General features: G+C 42.2%; 1 protein-coding gene across 5 annotated transcripts in view; it reads right to left on the bottom strand.

Annotated features, from left to right (window-relative positions):
• ATP8A1 (ATPase phospholipid transporting 8A1) overlaps positions 1–16,683 on the bottom strand; it is a 215,598-nt gene that overhangs the window by 147,477 nt on the left and 51,438 nt on the right. For all 5 annotated transcript variants that reach the window (XM_080676966.1, XM_080676968.1, XM_080676965.1 and 2 more), the window contains exon 6: positions 7,880–7,920. In XM_080676966.1, coding sequence (XP_080533092.1) covers positions 7,880–7,920 — 41 coding nt within the window. The remainder of the gene's footprint in view (positions 1–7,879; positions 7,921–16,683) is intronic.

The raw sequence follows: 16,683 nt of genomic DNA, 5'->3' as shown, positions 1-16,683 counted from the left end.
CAGTGAGGCCAAGGATGGGGAATTCCTTTAAAAAATGAATGCTGTATCTTTATCAGGCATATATCATCTGAATAAAATAAATCTATCCATTTTATCAATTTAATTGACATTTCAACTTCTCATATTCTGTCACTATGACATAAAAACAAAAAGGAGGAATTGACCAAATGAAATCTTTACCATGTTTAAGGAAATCTCAATACAACTGGAAAAGCTATCAGATATAATATTACATATATAATCATTATTCCTTATGATGACCTTATGAAATAGTATTAGTTATAATTACCAATTTAGGGAGGAAGAAAATGGGTCTTAGGTTCTAAGTTATTTGCCCAAAATCACAGTGAGATGAAGAGCTTAGACTGAAATCTGCATCTGACTGCCTACAAAGTCTTATTTTGCACAACTAAATATAGTGGAACTATCACTGTATTTTACATTTTAATCTCTTTCTCATTTTACTACTGTTAGCATTTTTGTGAGTATGGACTGAAGACAAATTAAAGATATAATACATCAGAAACTGTTAGAAGTAATTTAAGTGACAGGCTTGTCACAGAGCTTCTGGCAAACAATACAATTCCAACTCCATTACACTGATGACTACTCCCGTTAGAGCATGAAAGTTGCCCTCTCTTTGTAGCCAAATGAACCTAAAAATAAGTTTCAATTCTTAATCAAGAGAAGAAAAGCTTTTTCTTATTATAGCCCCCCCCTTTTTTTTTAGTTAAAGCCTTTTTGTTCTTTCCCCTCCCTACTTTTCCTTGAACCCTAAAATAACACTTTACTAAGGGGAAGGAGAGAATGGCATTCTCCGGGGAATAACAAATGAGGAATTGCTGCAGGGACAGCTCACTCCGGCTACTTTATGCTCTGGGGGAGGCACAGGTCAGGATGGTTGTGTGCTGGTTATCCAGGTAGGGAAGCTCTGGATGCTTTGATCAAAAGATGTGTATTAGAGCCAGACCGGCATGGCTCAGTGGTTGAGCATAGATCTAGGACCCAGGAGTTCGCGGTTCGATTCCTAGTCAGGGCACGTGCCTGGGTTGTGGGCTCGATCCCCAATGTGGGGCGTGCAGGAGGCAGCCGATCAATGATTCTCTCTCACCATTGATGCTTCTATCTTTCTCTTTCCCTTTCTCTCTAAAACCAATAAAAATATATTTAAAAAACACACACACAAGAGATGTATGAGTTGATATGCGAATCATCTGAAATCGCCAAATTGCCAGGGACCTTGAAATCCAAATCCCCTCCCTCAAAAAAGGGAAAACTGGGAAAATAAAAAACAGCTAGTATAGGTGTAAAGTGGCCCCTAAAGTAATGTGTGGTGGTAATACGCCGATAGCTCCAACTGAAAGCAAGATAAAGAAATGTAAGTTCTCTGTGCCATGGCACTTAGAATGATACCCAAGTTACCACTTAATTGTTTTTTAATCGCTATATATGCGCTAATTGGACTATATGCTTCAAAAATCAGGATCTACACTATAATGTTAGAGTCTAACAGACTTAAGAAAATTTATAATTGACTGCACTGCTTTCCAACACTTGTATTCATTGCAAGACAAAGAAAGGCTTGTGGGTATTAAACTGAAGACTAAAAGAAAGTATTAGCACCTTATATGGTGTATTGTAGTTCTCTAGGTGGCCTGGGAAAAACAAGGGCTTGCTAAGTGCTAAGGCAGCTCTCAGGAAAGCAGGGAACGGCCCTCCTCCTAAGGATGCCTAGGGTTTAGATCACTTTCTCAAACACAAGCAAGCAGCCCTTTTTCTTTTTGGGTTCTGAGCTCCTAATGTGGCATTCCCCCTCCCAGCCCGGTGTGTGCATAAGAGGAACAGACAGAGGAGAAGGTCAAGATGCCAAAAATTCTTTGACCACAGGTTCTCATTGGAGGAATATCATGACAAAGCAGTTTTAATCCCCCAAACACTGCAGTTACGAAAATATTTAGGGCTTTAGGCCAGAACCTTGAGCCTTTCCAAGTCACTGACATTAGTATTACAATGGAGGATTATGTAAAAGTGTAACCTTATCAAACTAAAATGGCTTTTAAATCTGTCTTTGTCTAATTGGAGGCTTCAGCATGTTTGTTTTTTACTAGGGAATTTTGGAGATATAAATTCTGAATCCAAAGAAATACATTTCATGGTGGAAACGTCATGCATTAAAGCAGCTTTATAGAGTGACTTGTACACATGCCTACAGCCGACCACTCGGAGGTTCTCTACAAAGCCAGAAGGATGCGTTGACCCTAAGATTCCACTTGCAACTGTGAACAGTCTCAGATGCAGACTGGTCTCTGGAGAACTGGTCTTGGTGGTGAAGGCAATGAAGATGGCTGTTTACATTTCAAGAGTGGAGATGCAATGCCTTGCGTAGGGCTTTGAATTGCAATGCTCAAAGAAAAACCTAGATACTGGCAACTTAAACTTTGAGAAAAGTCTTCAGGCCAGTAACTGGGGAGATGACTGTTAACGTTTGAGAGCTGAAGTCTGCACATCTGTGAAGGACTGGGATGTGTGCTGGACAAATCTGTAGGTCCTTTGAGAACCATTAAAAAGCAACCACAGTAGCCACACCTTTAGAACGTCAGAGAAAGCAAGAACCCTAAATCAAAGCCCATTTGCACTAAGGTCTATTATATTACCTTGGCATGGGAATCTGACTTTCGGGTTTGGTTTATTGATTTTATTTTTAATTGCACAAAATATTTTTACATAAGGTAAAGAAAAGACTTGCCCCACAATCTGGCGAACCCAACAAGCAAGCCTACTTTCATGCCTGTCCACTCAGTGTTCTATAAACCCTTTTTACAAAGTCAGCCTCTTGGTGTGCATATACTGCTCTGTTCTTTTCACCTATGATTATATTTTATGACACAGAAACCCTCACTTCCTGCTTGCTGCTGTGAGCTCACTACTTGGCACACTCAATAAATATTTGTTGAATGAATGGTATAAAAGTTTTTATAGTATTTGAAATTATAGCTTTTACTTCTCACAAAATATACCAGAGTGCAGGGTGTCATACTGTTTATAAAGTTCCCTATTGTTGAGTATCCACATACTCTAATTTTTCACTATTATAAATAATGCTACAATAAATATTTTTACACATATATAGGTTATCCCTTACTTTGTGATTATTTTCTTGGGATAAATTTCCAGAATCCTTTTTTTATGCTTCTCAATATGAAGAGCCAAACTGCTAATTGACAATAACATGTGAATGAAATACTTCATAAAATTAAAAATTATGAAGTACACAAGTTTGTTTTTATTTATTGAATAGATAGCAAATGAGACTTCAATATTGTTTAAATTAGTAATTTTTATTCTTAGATTGAATATTATACTGAGTCAGGTTATACTTCTTACTTATTGCCAACTTTTATTTCCTATTTATATAACAACTAGAGGCCCAGTGCACAAAATCGTGCATGGGGGCAGGTATGGGCCTCAGCCCAGCCTGTGCCCTCTCACAGTCTGGGACTTTTGGGGGGATGTCTGCCTGCTGGCTTAGGCCTGATCTCTGGGGGGAATCGGGCCTAAGCTGGCAGTCAGACAACCCTCTTGCAATCCGGGATCCCTCACTCCTTACCACCCGCCTGGTCACTCCTTACCACTCGGCTCGCTGCTCCTTAGCGCTCCCGCCACTGCCTCTGCACTCACCAGCTGTGCGCCCGGCTTCTGGCTGAGCGGCACTCCCCCCTTGAGAGTGCACTGACCACCAGGGGGCAGCTCCTGCATTGAGTATCTGCCCCCTGGTGGTCAGTGTGCATCATAGTGAATGGCCATTCTGGTCATTGCACTATAACAGTCACTTAGGCTTTTATTATATATACTAGAGGCCCAGTGCACGAAATTTATGCACGGGGGGAGGTGGTCCCTTAGCCTGGCCTGCACTCTCTCCAATCCGGGACCCCTCGGGGGATGTCCGACTGCCGGTTTAGGCCCAATCCCTCCTAAACCAGCAGTCGGACATCCCTCTTGCAGTCGGGGACTGCTGGCTCCTAACCACTCGCCTGCCTGCCTGCCTGATCACCCCTAACCACTCTGCCTGTTTGCCTGATTGACCCTAACCCCTCTGCCTGCTGGCCTGATCACCCCTAACTGCTCCCAGGATGGCCTGATTGCCCCCTAACTGCCCTCCCCTGCCGGCCTGATCGCCCCCTAACTGCCCTCCCCTGCCGGCCTGATCGCCCCCTAACTGCCCTCCCCTGCCAGCCTGATCGGCCCTAACTGCCCTCCCCTGCCAGCCTGATCACCCCTAACTCCCTCCCCTGCCGGCCTGATTGCCCCTAACTGTCCTCCCCTGCCGGCCTGATCGCCCCCTAACTGCCCTCCCCTGCTGGTCTGATCGCCCCCAACCGCCTCTGCCTCAGCCCCTGCCACCGTGGCTTTGTCCGGAAGGACGTCCAAAAGATGTCCAGTCTAATTAGCATTATCACCCTTTTATTAGCATAGATGATTTTAAACTCTATAATATTTGGTGCAAGTACTTTCCATATTTCACCTTATTTGTGGTAGTTTTTGTTACATGTTAATTTTAAATTTTTAATAATCAAATTCCATAGATCTTGAGATCTTGCTCTTCTCCAAATATGTATTAAAGTCTTTATTCTATTTGTATGTTTTTCAAAAACAATGTTTCAACATTTAACTCTTTTAGCCAGTTGGAATTTATTTTAGCCTAGGCTGTGATTTAGAGATAAACTGTTATTTCTTGCAAGAGTTAATCTGTGATCCTAAATAATTTATTACATAATTATCCCTTTTATCAATGATTTTTTTGTCTCCTTTATCAAATACTAAATGGACTTTATTTCAGGGCATTCTATTTTCTTCCTATTTATGATCTATTCTACTCTATTCATCAATGTCTATTTTTGCAACATATCTACATGATTTTAATAACTTTTGCTTTCCATTTTATAATTAGTCCTTCCATATTCTTCTTCATTTTTACAAAATATTTTTTTTCTATTTTCTTAATTGTGTACTTTTTGAAATTAAGATGAAAAATTTAGTCAGCTCTTTAGGAAGAGAACAATTTCTCTGGGATTATATTACATGAATACTTTGAAATAATTGCTATTTTTAGCTTTTCTAGGAATATGACAAGTTTGTACATTTATGTGAATCTTAAATACTTAAAATTTTGATGTTGTCTTTACCAAGGTCATATATATTTTAAGTTTATTTGTAGTAAGTATCTCACATGCCATTGGGAATGAAAACTTTTTCCCCACTATATTTTCAATCTTGTTATTGTCAACAAAAGAATGCTGTTAGTTTTTGAACACTTATCTTGAATTCATCATTGAACCAACTTTTATTCATTCTAATTAAGTAAGTATCTAATTCTAATTACTGAGTAACATCAGCTCATTTTGGCTGGATGACTTTTGGCAACACTCTAAGTTCTATCCCCGCTCTGTATCTCAAAGTGGGATGTCAGGTATGGCACAGATCTCCAAGAGAACTGGAAATGCTATCATTCTGGGTAATTTTGGGCTGGTAATTTAATTTTTTTCTATAAAATTTTGAGAAAGTAAGAGTTACAATAATCCAGGTAGATTAGCCCAATCTTGAAATGGCTGCTTATTAGGAAAATAAGATATTTTAAGAGGTTAATGTTAAGACTGAAGTAGTAGATGGTTATCCCCTACTTGACAACTATTTCTTTTCTGAATAAGCACTCTAGGTGAGAAGGTAAGAAACTGATCTATCAATTTGTTAGGACATGCATTTATGTTAACGACACTATATGAAGGAAATCTTACCTAATAATAGACAAACATGTAAACTGACCATACCTCCACTACGCCCATAGCCAATCAGAGCAAGTATGCAAATTAACCCAACAAAGATGGCGGTTAATTTGCATACATAGGCCCCAGCGCTTGGGTCCTGTGAACATCCTGGCACCCAGATCACTCTGAGGTAGGCCCCAGCATGGGCCCTGAGCAGCCTGGGAAGGGCCTGAGCCAGGAGACTCCTGGGCAGGGCCAAGCCTGCAATCAGAGCCGAGGGGGCAGGGGTGGAGCCAGCGATAGGAGGGAGCTGGGCAGGGGTGGAGCTGGTGATCGGAGGGAGCTGGCCGAGGCTTTAGGCCTGGGCAGGGCCCAGCCGGTGATTGGTGTGAACTACAGAGGAAACACCTTTTCTGACTACTCACTGGCTTCCTGTATGCCACTGGTAATATTCTTAGTAACTTGGGTAATAAGAATCCAAAAAGGTGATCTAGGGTTTTTCCACCATACTTCTGGAGAAGAAAACGAAGGTCTGCTGCTGGAGGGCTAAGAAATGTCATATCCTGCCCTAGCTGCATTGGCTCAGTGGATAATGCCTCAGCCTACCTACCACAGGGTCTGGGTTCAATTCTGATCAAGGGCATGTACCTAGGTTGCAGGCTCCTCCCTGGCCGGGGCCCAGGTCAGGGCTCATGCAGGAGGCAACCAATCAAAGTGTTCCTCTCACTTTGATGTTTCTCTCTGTCTTTCCCTTTCTCTTCCACATTCTCTAAAAATCAATAGAAACATATCCTCAGGTGAGGATAAAAAAAAAATAAAGAAAGAAATGTCATATCCTATGAAAGACACATCTTGAAAATGCCTAAAGAAAGCTGTCATTTTTTTCATGGTGAAGGGACTGGAGTCCGTGTTGATGAAAACACCTTGGTGGCTGTGGTGACTGGCAGTGGCTGCAGCAGCGGGGTGATGGGGCTGGTGCCTTCCCCTGATCAGCCTGGTCGCCTCCCACAATGGGAGGCCAGACTGCGGCTTAGGCCCGCTCCCCCTGGGGAGCGGGCCTAAGCCGTCAGTAAGACATCCCCTGAGGGCTCCCAGTATGTGAGAGGGGGCAGGTTGGGCTGAGGGACCCCCACCCCCAGTGCACAAATTTCGTGCACCGGGCCCCTAATATATAATAAAATTCAATTTATCATACTTGATAATATCCTATTTGTTTTCTCTCTAAACTGTTAAGATCCACAAATGCCAGACAAAAGCATAAAAGGCACTCTTTTGAAACATTATTTTGAACTTTTGTTTTTTTTTGTTTTTTTTTTTATATTGCTTTTCTGAAAAAGAGGTGACTATCGCAGAAATAAGAAAAGCACAATCAAGGTATTTTCCTCTTTGCTATTTTTATGTTCCACCAAAGCAAGCGGTAAGTTTTCAAATACCTAGCAAGGGAGATGCCAATCCCTATGTTAGCCACAGATTTAAAATAACAAAAATGCAATTAATTCAGAGGGAATCCTGTTCTGGGCAGGGATATGAGGCAACTGTGAACATCACAAGGTAGAATCAAGAGCATGGCCTTTAACCTACTGGGACACACTAAAGTACCAATAAACTGGCTATGGGCTACATCTCTGCTGCCCTGGCAATCTCAGGGAACAAAGTCCCCTGGGGAGAGAGGCCTCAATTCCAAAAGTCTCCTACCAAGTACAAAGGTCATTCATCTGTGGGTGACTAGAGGTTAAATGTTCTTCTAGAACTAAGGGAGAACTAACAACAATTGCTTACCTTTTAAAATCGAGGTCTGAATAGCATATGAACACTTGGACAACACTTCCTAAATTATGTCTTAACTCACTAATGACCATATTAGAGGTCTTGCGAGTAAATTAACCATAAAAGAAATAAAGAAGTCTAAATATTACTTTTCAAAAAAACAGTCTTTCTAGCACATGGCAAAAATATTAAATGAATGTGACTAACTGAAGACCCCATATGTGCTTACAACATCAATTATTAGACAGCTTTCACATCGGTGGAATTCTTGACATTTGTTTATATTAGACATAAAAATTACATCTACTATTATGCATTTCTCCTGGAACAAAGTAAGAATCAATGCATACCTTTTCCCAGTGTACAATTTCCCAAGCACCATTTCTCAACACTGAAAAGAAAAGAAAAATGTCACATTTTAAAGAACAGTTTTACTACTAATCAAAACCTATTTCTGATGCAATGCCCATTTTAAATAAATAGCTTCAATTAACCAGGAGCCATTTTGACAGGTTTAAAATTATGACAGCAAGGAAATGTAAAATAATATAAAGAATGAGAAACAACCAAAGGACATTTTAGACCCCACAATAACCATTACTCATAGAGGGGAATATCACTGGTGTTGCTGAGGGCTTTCTCCAGCATCTAGAGGAATTACAGTGCTCGGCTAGAGGAGAAAGCCACAAAGATGATGTGGAGAAGTGCCCGACAAGCTAAAGGCTGGTCAGAAGCCACACAGCGGATATATACCTATTTAATGGCCACCGCCCTATCACAGTGTTCATGGTTTCCTGCTGCTCTATACCCAACCTGGTTCCCTTCCTTAGGGACCTGTCACCTGGCTCAAGTCTGTGAGATCTTCTTTTGTTAATGGAGGTGTGACTCCTGAGGAAATGTATAGATCTTCAGAGTTCTGTTCAATGAGCTTTGAAAACTAAACACCTGTGAATCCACTACTCAGGACAAGAAACAGAACTCGAGAAAGATCGCTCGTGCCCCTATACAATCCATCCCTCCATTCCCAGAGGCAACTATAGTCACTGAAGATTAGTCTTGTATCTCATACACACTAAACTAATTCACACAATATGTATGCATTTTCGTATTGAGCTTTTAATCAACATATCTGAGATTCTGTTTAAAAGATGTTTCTTTCCCCCATTAAACTACCAGGGCACTATGGTGGATCAATTTCTGGACTCTGTATTTACTCCATTGATCAATTTGCCTATCTTCACACCAATATACACCATCTTGATTACTGTAACTTTATGGTAAGTCTTCCCACATTCTTTTTTTCAATATTGTTTTGGATATTTAAGTTCTTTGCATTTCCATATAAATTTTAGAACCAAATAGTCAATTCTTAAAAAGCACACAAAACCTCTCAGGATTTTGATTTGGGGCTCAAGTCTTTTAACTCATGGACAAGCTGTATCTTTGATTTTATTTCTGCCTTCCTTAATTTCTCTCAAATATGTTTTTGTAGTTTTCAGTGTAGGGGTCTTTCATTAGATTTATTTCCTGATACTTGGTAAGTTTTTTCTGATATTGTAAACAATATTTTTTATTCCATTTTTCAACTAGTCACTGATAATATATAGAAGTGCATTAAACTTTCTTACATTGACCTTGTCATCCCAAAACTTTGTTAAATTCACTTATTAGTTCTAGTGGGGTTTCTTTCTTATTGTTTTGTTGTTCTTTTTGTGGCAATACTTGCTAAGCAACTTAATTTCTGTATGTTAACAATTCTGTATTATGATTTTTGACAGTTTTATTATGCTCTTAATGCCTGTTCACTGTTCATCTCTTCATTTTTAAACTTCTTTTGCTACTATGGGAAAAAAAAGCTTTGAAAATTGAGAATAATTTTTACTACTAAAAATGTCCTGTTGGTTTCATGACCTTAGAATTTCAAATTCTGCCAAAAAGTTTTTGATCTCCCCTATCACCAATACCAGCACCCCTATTTTAAGCAACCATCATCTCCCAACTGGAGGTCTGCATTAGCCACACCACTAGTTTCCTGCATTTATTCTTAACCTCTTTCCAATTTAGTTTCTCTTAATAATGACTATATATAATGATTTTACATATAAACAATAATGATGTATTATGATATCCATATGTATCCATGAATGTGTATCCATATATTCTTTCACACAAACATACATACAAAAGATTATTCACCTCATACTCAAAACTCTCTTCAACTGGCTCCTGTTGGCTCATACAATAAGTTCAAACATGGACAAGGCCTTAGATGAAGCAGGTCCTGCCTACTCTCCATCATCACCTGCTACCACTCCCTCTGCCCTCTCCCAAACTCATGCTCTTTCCTGCTTAAAACCCTGTGCACATGTTTCAATGCCTGGAGCACTCTTTCTTTTCATCCTCACCTAGATGACGTCTATGTATTTTCCAGATTTCAGCTTTAACATCGGTTTATCAGGGGAAAACTTTTGGATACGCACTTCTTTGCCATTACCCCCAAGTATAAATGAACTCCCTACACTTTTCCTTCAGAGAACTTACCAGTTTTACTATACATTTAGCTGAGAGAGGATTAATATAAGGACTCTCTCCACCCTCAGACTGTAAGGTCTGTGACAACGGGAACCTTCTCTATTCTGCTCACTGCGGTATCCCCAGTGTTGTTACCAAGGTCGCTCAGTAAATACTTGCTGGATGACAAGCTGGATCCACTGATGTTCTTATGTGTTCAGGACATATGAAGCCATCATAACTGTCACATGGATTTACTAAAGACACAACCCTGCTCTCTGTTAAGTTTCAGATTAAAAACAAGATTTACATGATGTCTTAAAAAACCCAGCTAAATAGAAAAATACTTCGGCAGTCCCTCAGAAAGTTAAGCATGGGGTTAACATATACTCCAGAAATTCAATTCCTAAGTATTTATCCAAGAGAACTGAAAACATATGTTTGCACAAAAACTTGTACAGAAATGTTTACTGTAGTGTTACTTATAAACCAAAAGGTGGAAACAACCCAACTAATGAATGAATAAACAAAATGTGGTATATCTATTCAAGGGAATATTATTCAGCCATAAAAAGGGATAAAGTGCTGACACACACAACGTGAATGAATTTTAAAGTTATACTAAAGAAGCCAGACACAGAAAGGGTACACCTTGTATGATTCCATTTATAGAAAATGTCCAGAATAGACAAATCCAGAGAGACAGGATGTACATCAGTGGGTGTCAGGGACTCGTGAAAGGGGAATAGGGATTGACTGCTTACATGTATAGGGTTTCTTTTTGTTGTTGATGAAAATATTCTGGAATTAAATAGTGGTAATGGGTGCATAAGCTTGTGAGTACACTAAAAACAAGAGTATACTTGAAAATAATAAATCTTATGATAGGTGATTACAACAAAAAGCAGCTACATAAAATGATGTTGATGAACTATTTAAACATTTGCTTAAAATAGACTTGTCAGTGTTAAAAGTTACTGAAATAATTCCAGTGTGAACATTTGGAAATGGTTACGTAACCATCAGATGCACTAACATGAGTGTCCTCTGATGTCAGCTCAGGGCCACCCCTTCCAGTTCTGTAATCTAAACTGGCCCTCCCTGAAATACTGCCAGTTTGCAGGTCAAATCCAAAAATATCCCTGAACCACTCTACTGGGTTCCATTAACAGGACAGAAGTGTCACAACAGGCATTCCCAATGCAGCAGACTATGTTCCACTACGAAGAGGGAAAACCAGTGGCACTTTCATGGAACCACGGAAAACAATCCTCTAAACCTGCTTCGCTTCCCCATCTTGCGGGGCTGCTCACTTTCCCTCAATCTTCCATCATTTCTTTCTGCACATTCGAGCCTCTACCTCCTTCCCCTAACTACATTTCTGGAGTTCCCTCTCTATTAACTTGTCCTAAGACTATCTCCTAGGCACTCTCTGCCTCCAGCCCAACAGTACATTCTCCCACTCGCCTCTTCACCACTCTCCACCCAAACGTTCCCTGTCAACTCATCACCAAAGAGTTCACTGGAAGGTACAACTTACCGCAAAACTTACATCTAAAAAACTTGAACTACACACTGAGTGGTCAGATTATTATGATCTCTGAACGCATAATAATCTGGCCACTCAGTTTATATCCTATAGAATAAAAGGCTAATATGCAAATTGTCCCCTCAACCAGGAGTTCAACCAGCAGGCAGGCTGGCCAACCGCCCATGTCCCCTCCCCCCGTGAAATTCCTGCACGGGGGGGAGGGGTGTCCCTCAGCCCAGCATGCACCCTCTCCAATCTGGGATCCCTCTCACAATCCAGGACTGCTGGCTCCCAACTGCTCACATGCCTGCCTTCCCGATTTCCCCTAACTACTCCCCTGCCAGCCTGATTAATGCCTAACTGCTCCCCTGCCAGCCTGTTTGCCCCTAACTGCCCTCTCCTGCAGGCCTGGTCACCCCTACCTGCCCTCCCCTGCAGGCCTGGTCCCCCAACTGCTCTCCTCTGCAGGCCTGGTTTCCCCCAACTGCCCTTCCCTGCAGGCCCGTTCGCCCCCAACTGCCCTCCCTTGCAGGCCTGGTCCCTCCCAACTACCCTACCCTGATGGCCATCTTGTGTCCACATGGAGGCAGCCATCTTTGACCACATGGGGGCAGCCATCTTATGTGTTGGAGTGATGGTCAATCTGCATATTACTTTTTTATTAGATAGGATAGAGGCCTGGTGCATGGGTGGGGGCCAGCTGGCTTGCCCTGAAGGGTGTCCCAGATCAGGGTGGGCACTCCCTTGGGGTGTGGGGCAGCCTGGGCGAGGGGCCTGTGGTGGTTTGCAGGCTGGCCACACCCCCCGGTGACCCAAGCGGAGGCCCTGGTATCTGGAATTTATTTATCTTCCACAATTGAAACTTTGTAGCCTTGAGCGAAGCCAAGCCTGCTTGCTCCACAGCCACAGCCATTTCTGTTGGGATTTATTTATCTTCTATCATTGAAACTTTGTAGCCTTGAGTGGAGGCCTGGGCCTGCCAGAGTGTGCGGAAAGCTTGGCTTCCTCCATTGCCGGAGAAACCTAAGCCTCCTGCTCACTCCATGGCTGCAGCCATCTTGGTTGGGTTAATTTGCATACTCGCTCCTGATTGGCTGGTGGGCGTGGCTTGTGGGTGTAGCGGAGTGATGGTTAATATGCATATCACTCTTTTATTAGATAGGATATATATTTGTGTGTGTGTGTGTGTGTGTATACATACACACACACACACACACACACATACACTGAGTGGCCAGATTATTATGCATTCAGAGATCATAATAATCTGGCCACTCAGTGTATATTCAGTCAGCAACATTTTCTACCCAAACTACAAAAATCAATGTTATATTTGTAACAAGCTGAATGGAGGTATTCTCATGCCACTTTCTTAAGGTAAGGAAGACAAACAGATGCCTCCTCACCCACCTTTCTCTAGACCAAGCATGTCAAACTCACAGCCCATGGGCTGCATGCCTCATTTATTTGGCCCGTGTTAGCCTTGGAGTTTGACATGCTTGCTCTAGACAAACATGTATGTATGCAATTTTTCTTCCTTTCCTTTGAAAAATTTATTTCTCTGCAAATTGGTTTTCCACTTTTCATATATGCTTTCAGGACAAAGCAGAGAGGCTTAACTAATTTTTGAAAAATAATGATTGCACGGTGCACCCACTACAATGGGTCAAATAGCTGAATGGAGTCACTAGAATGCACTCCAGAATGAATTCACACAAAGCTTTAATCAAAGTAGAGGACAAGGTACAGCAGGAAAAGGAAAGCCCAGTCAAGCATCAGGGGCCTGAGAAATTCCTAGGCACAGTTCCCTGGGGTCCCTTCTCATTAAGCCACCACATGGATTTTGAACCCCCTCTATATGTCCAATAAATATTAATTTTGGGAAGCCTGGGAAGAAGTTCCCATGGGGTATTTCATAATCCTCAGTCAATTAGCCAAGCTAGACTTTGTAGTACGTTAAACTGGGTAAGCCAGCAATCTAGATACATCCTTAAATTAAGTACAGAAGTTGGTCTGGGGTACCTCCAGGGGGAGTTTCAAACCCTATAGAGCACATTATAAATCACCACCTAGCCGAGTCCATCTTGTCCTTATCTTGGCCAATGTTCAGCATCAAGCTTCCAGGTGTCCCAGAGATAAGCACAGAGCTGTTCCAGTCCAGCTGTTCCAGTCCACGCAGCTATATCATGTGTTCAACTATCCACCTCTGGATGGAAATTCCAACTTCCATTGTTGGTGTTTTTACCACCTCAAACAACACTGAAATATATTGACATGACTCTATTCTATGGGAGAGGATCCTTAAACATTGCTGGCTCTGTGGTAGGCAGTTAGACAGACATGAGTAGAGCAATGTCAGTGGGCCAGGTACAAAAGAAGGTCACCAGGGCAGAAAGCCCTGGATGCCTAGCAACCGACAACTATAGGGTGGGACCTCACACCCAGGGTGACCTTTTCCTCCCCTAGCATATCTCTGGTCATTTGGTTTAGATCCCCTGACCTTTCCTTCCTAGAGATAATGAGGCAATCAGTTGTATTTCAGCTCCAGGCCCAGAAAGGTAACAAAACCAGACAAGTGATGTCTTGGCTGACCTCAGGACCAGCTGCACTGAATAATGAATGACCCCTGCCCTGTCACCCATGAATCAATCAGTGGAGACCCCAACCCTGAAAGGGCATACCTGGAAAGCTACTGAATACTCAGTTGAGATCATCCCCTGGGACCTCCCCTAAAATCTCCCCCCTTGAAATCCTGAGGAAGGAGGACCCATCTTGCACACTTCCCCTTCCCTCTCTCCCACTCTTCCCCCCAGGTGTGTCACCTTTACTTTCCTTACTCCCAAAGTCCAAGGTTCCTTCTTTTGCCTCTGTAACTTGTTTCCCGAGCCATTTCTTCTACCACTCATTTCTTCCACCTCTGTGATTTTCTAAACAAATGTTCTCTTATAGTTTGAGTCTTGGCTCTGACTTCTTTCTTAGCCAGAACTCAACTGAGGTTGCTGAACCCAGGTCCTGTCTGTCTCCGCCAGTCTAACACCTGGTGCCATTCTCACCGCCGCCAACACTGCTGAGTTAGACTTCTACCTAAGCAGAGTAGCATGGCTGTGAATGCACGGCAGACACTTGCTACTCAACATCTGGTGCAGGGACCTGGGCATCCATATCCCCTGGAGGCTTCCTAGACCTGAGGGCATATTTCTTCCCATCCCACCACCCATTTCTCTTGTTCTTGAAATACAAACCCCTACACAGAAATAGAGAGAGAAGTGCATAGCTTGTTCAAACTTGAGGCGAATGCCATCTTAGGATGTAGAGAATAATACAGATCGGGTGAAGTTAAAAACCAGCTCACAACATATAACAGCTTCCTGTACAAATCCAGGCTTGAGTACTGGCCAAAGACACAGGTCAGTCACATAATTCACAGCTGTATTTACTTCGGAACTGGTGCCTAAACATCCAACTGTAGAACAATTAAAATAAACAGTGTCCCGTGTATTATGCTGGTGAACGCAAATAGCAGTCTGGTTATTTTTAATCACTGACCTCCTCTGGCCCAGCTCAACCCGTTAAGAGGAACTGTTACAGGACAGCGAGAAGGTAGGAACGTTTCAGGGCAGGAGAAATAGGGAAACTGAGACAAGAAAATTAAACTAGGCCAAGGGGTATGGATAGTTTGCAGCCGGCTTGTAAATAACAAGCCATTATCTTCCCCAGCCAAGGACACATGAGAACACATGGTTAATGTCTCTCCAAAGGCAGCAGAGAGGAGGGAGGAAGGGGAAGGAAGAGTGCAGTCTTATCTCATCCCACAGAAAAGCCAGCAGTCTCGGGGCTTGCTGGTGCTTCTCACAATTCTGGGGATGCCACAGTAAAGTTAAAGGAGGGGGCTTGAAAATTAATCTGTACCAAGACATTTGGCAGAGGAATTTTAAAATCATAGACAGAAACGTATATAAGGCAGAGAAACCCCCCACCCCACTCGCTCTTTGGATTTGCCAAGAGAGCCCATCAGTGCATTAGGCCGATAGATTTGCTTGCCTTGCTTCTTTAATAAATTTGCATGTTTTACTTTCTTAATAAATAACTTTCTTAATAAATTGGCTTTATTGTTTGGGGTGGGCGGGAGAAATAGAATAGCGGGGATGAGCTATTTGTTATAAGAAATATTAATCATGCTCTGTTAACTGAGATTGTTTTGTTCTCATTAAAGAAGGCACATCTGACCAGGCTGGGAACTGTACACTCCGAGACTTGGGAGTTAACCTTGAAATGTGGTCCATTCTCCTTATCCGAGAACTGCCTATCATCTTGGAAAGGTTAACATCCTTGTTGCTTGGGATATGTAACCACCAGAGCGCCCACTCTTTGCAACCCCCAGCCCAAATTGCCTGTAATCTTTGTCCTTCTACCCAATTTAAGCAGATGGCTTAAGCGGGGGAGGGATGGTGGTGGTGGAGCAGATTTTTGTGGATGACCTGCTGCTCTCCCATGTTGCCAACAATATTTGAAAACAAAATGCTCATATACAGTTCAACCTTGTCTCTGCTTCATTGCTCAAGTAGTGACAGGAGCCAAACCCCTTCACTGTCTGGTCCCATTACCACAACACGATCATCTGGAGTCACTCATTTGAATTCATTCATACAAGCATGACAAGAATTGAAGTGGGGACAGCCCTCTCCCTCTGACTCAGGGGGCTGTCCAATAACACCTCTCTGGTGTCTGTGAGAGGTGCCTGCAACAGAAGCAAGTAATGGTGCAAGCGGGGTCCCTTGCTGAGCTTTTAGCTTTCTAGGGCCAAAAGTATACTGACTATGCCTCCAGCGTGTAAGAGTACAAGAAGGTGAGCCCTGGAGGAGATGATTAGTGATACCTGGTGAAGGAGAGTGAGAGCAAGCTGTGCAAGAACTATCAGAATGGCCTGTCTTATGGTATTTTAACAGCACATTATTTTAAATGCAAACCTCCCCCATCTTCCCGCAGCCCCAGCCAAATGCACCTGCTATAGTTTCCACACATCTAATTAGTCTGGCAGTATGCAAAGGAGAACTCAATACTCTAAACAAATACCTCAAATATAACCTGTTTTTTACTTTAGCAGGATACTAC

This window comes from Plecotus auritus (genome assembly GCF_963455305.1).
Source record: "Plecotus auritus genome assembly, chromosome: 1".
Classification (NCBI taxonomy): Eukaryota; Metazoa; Chordata; class Mammalia; order Chiroptera; family Vespertilionidae; genus Plecotus; species Plecotus auritus.
Note: the sequence above shows the minus strand (reverse complement) of the source record. Positions and strands in the feature narration are given on the sequence as shown.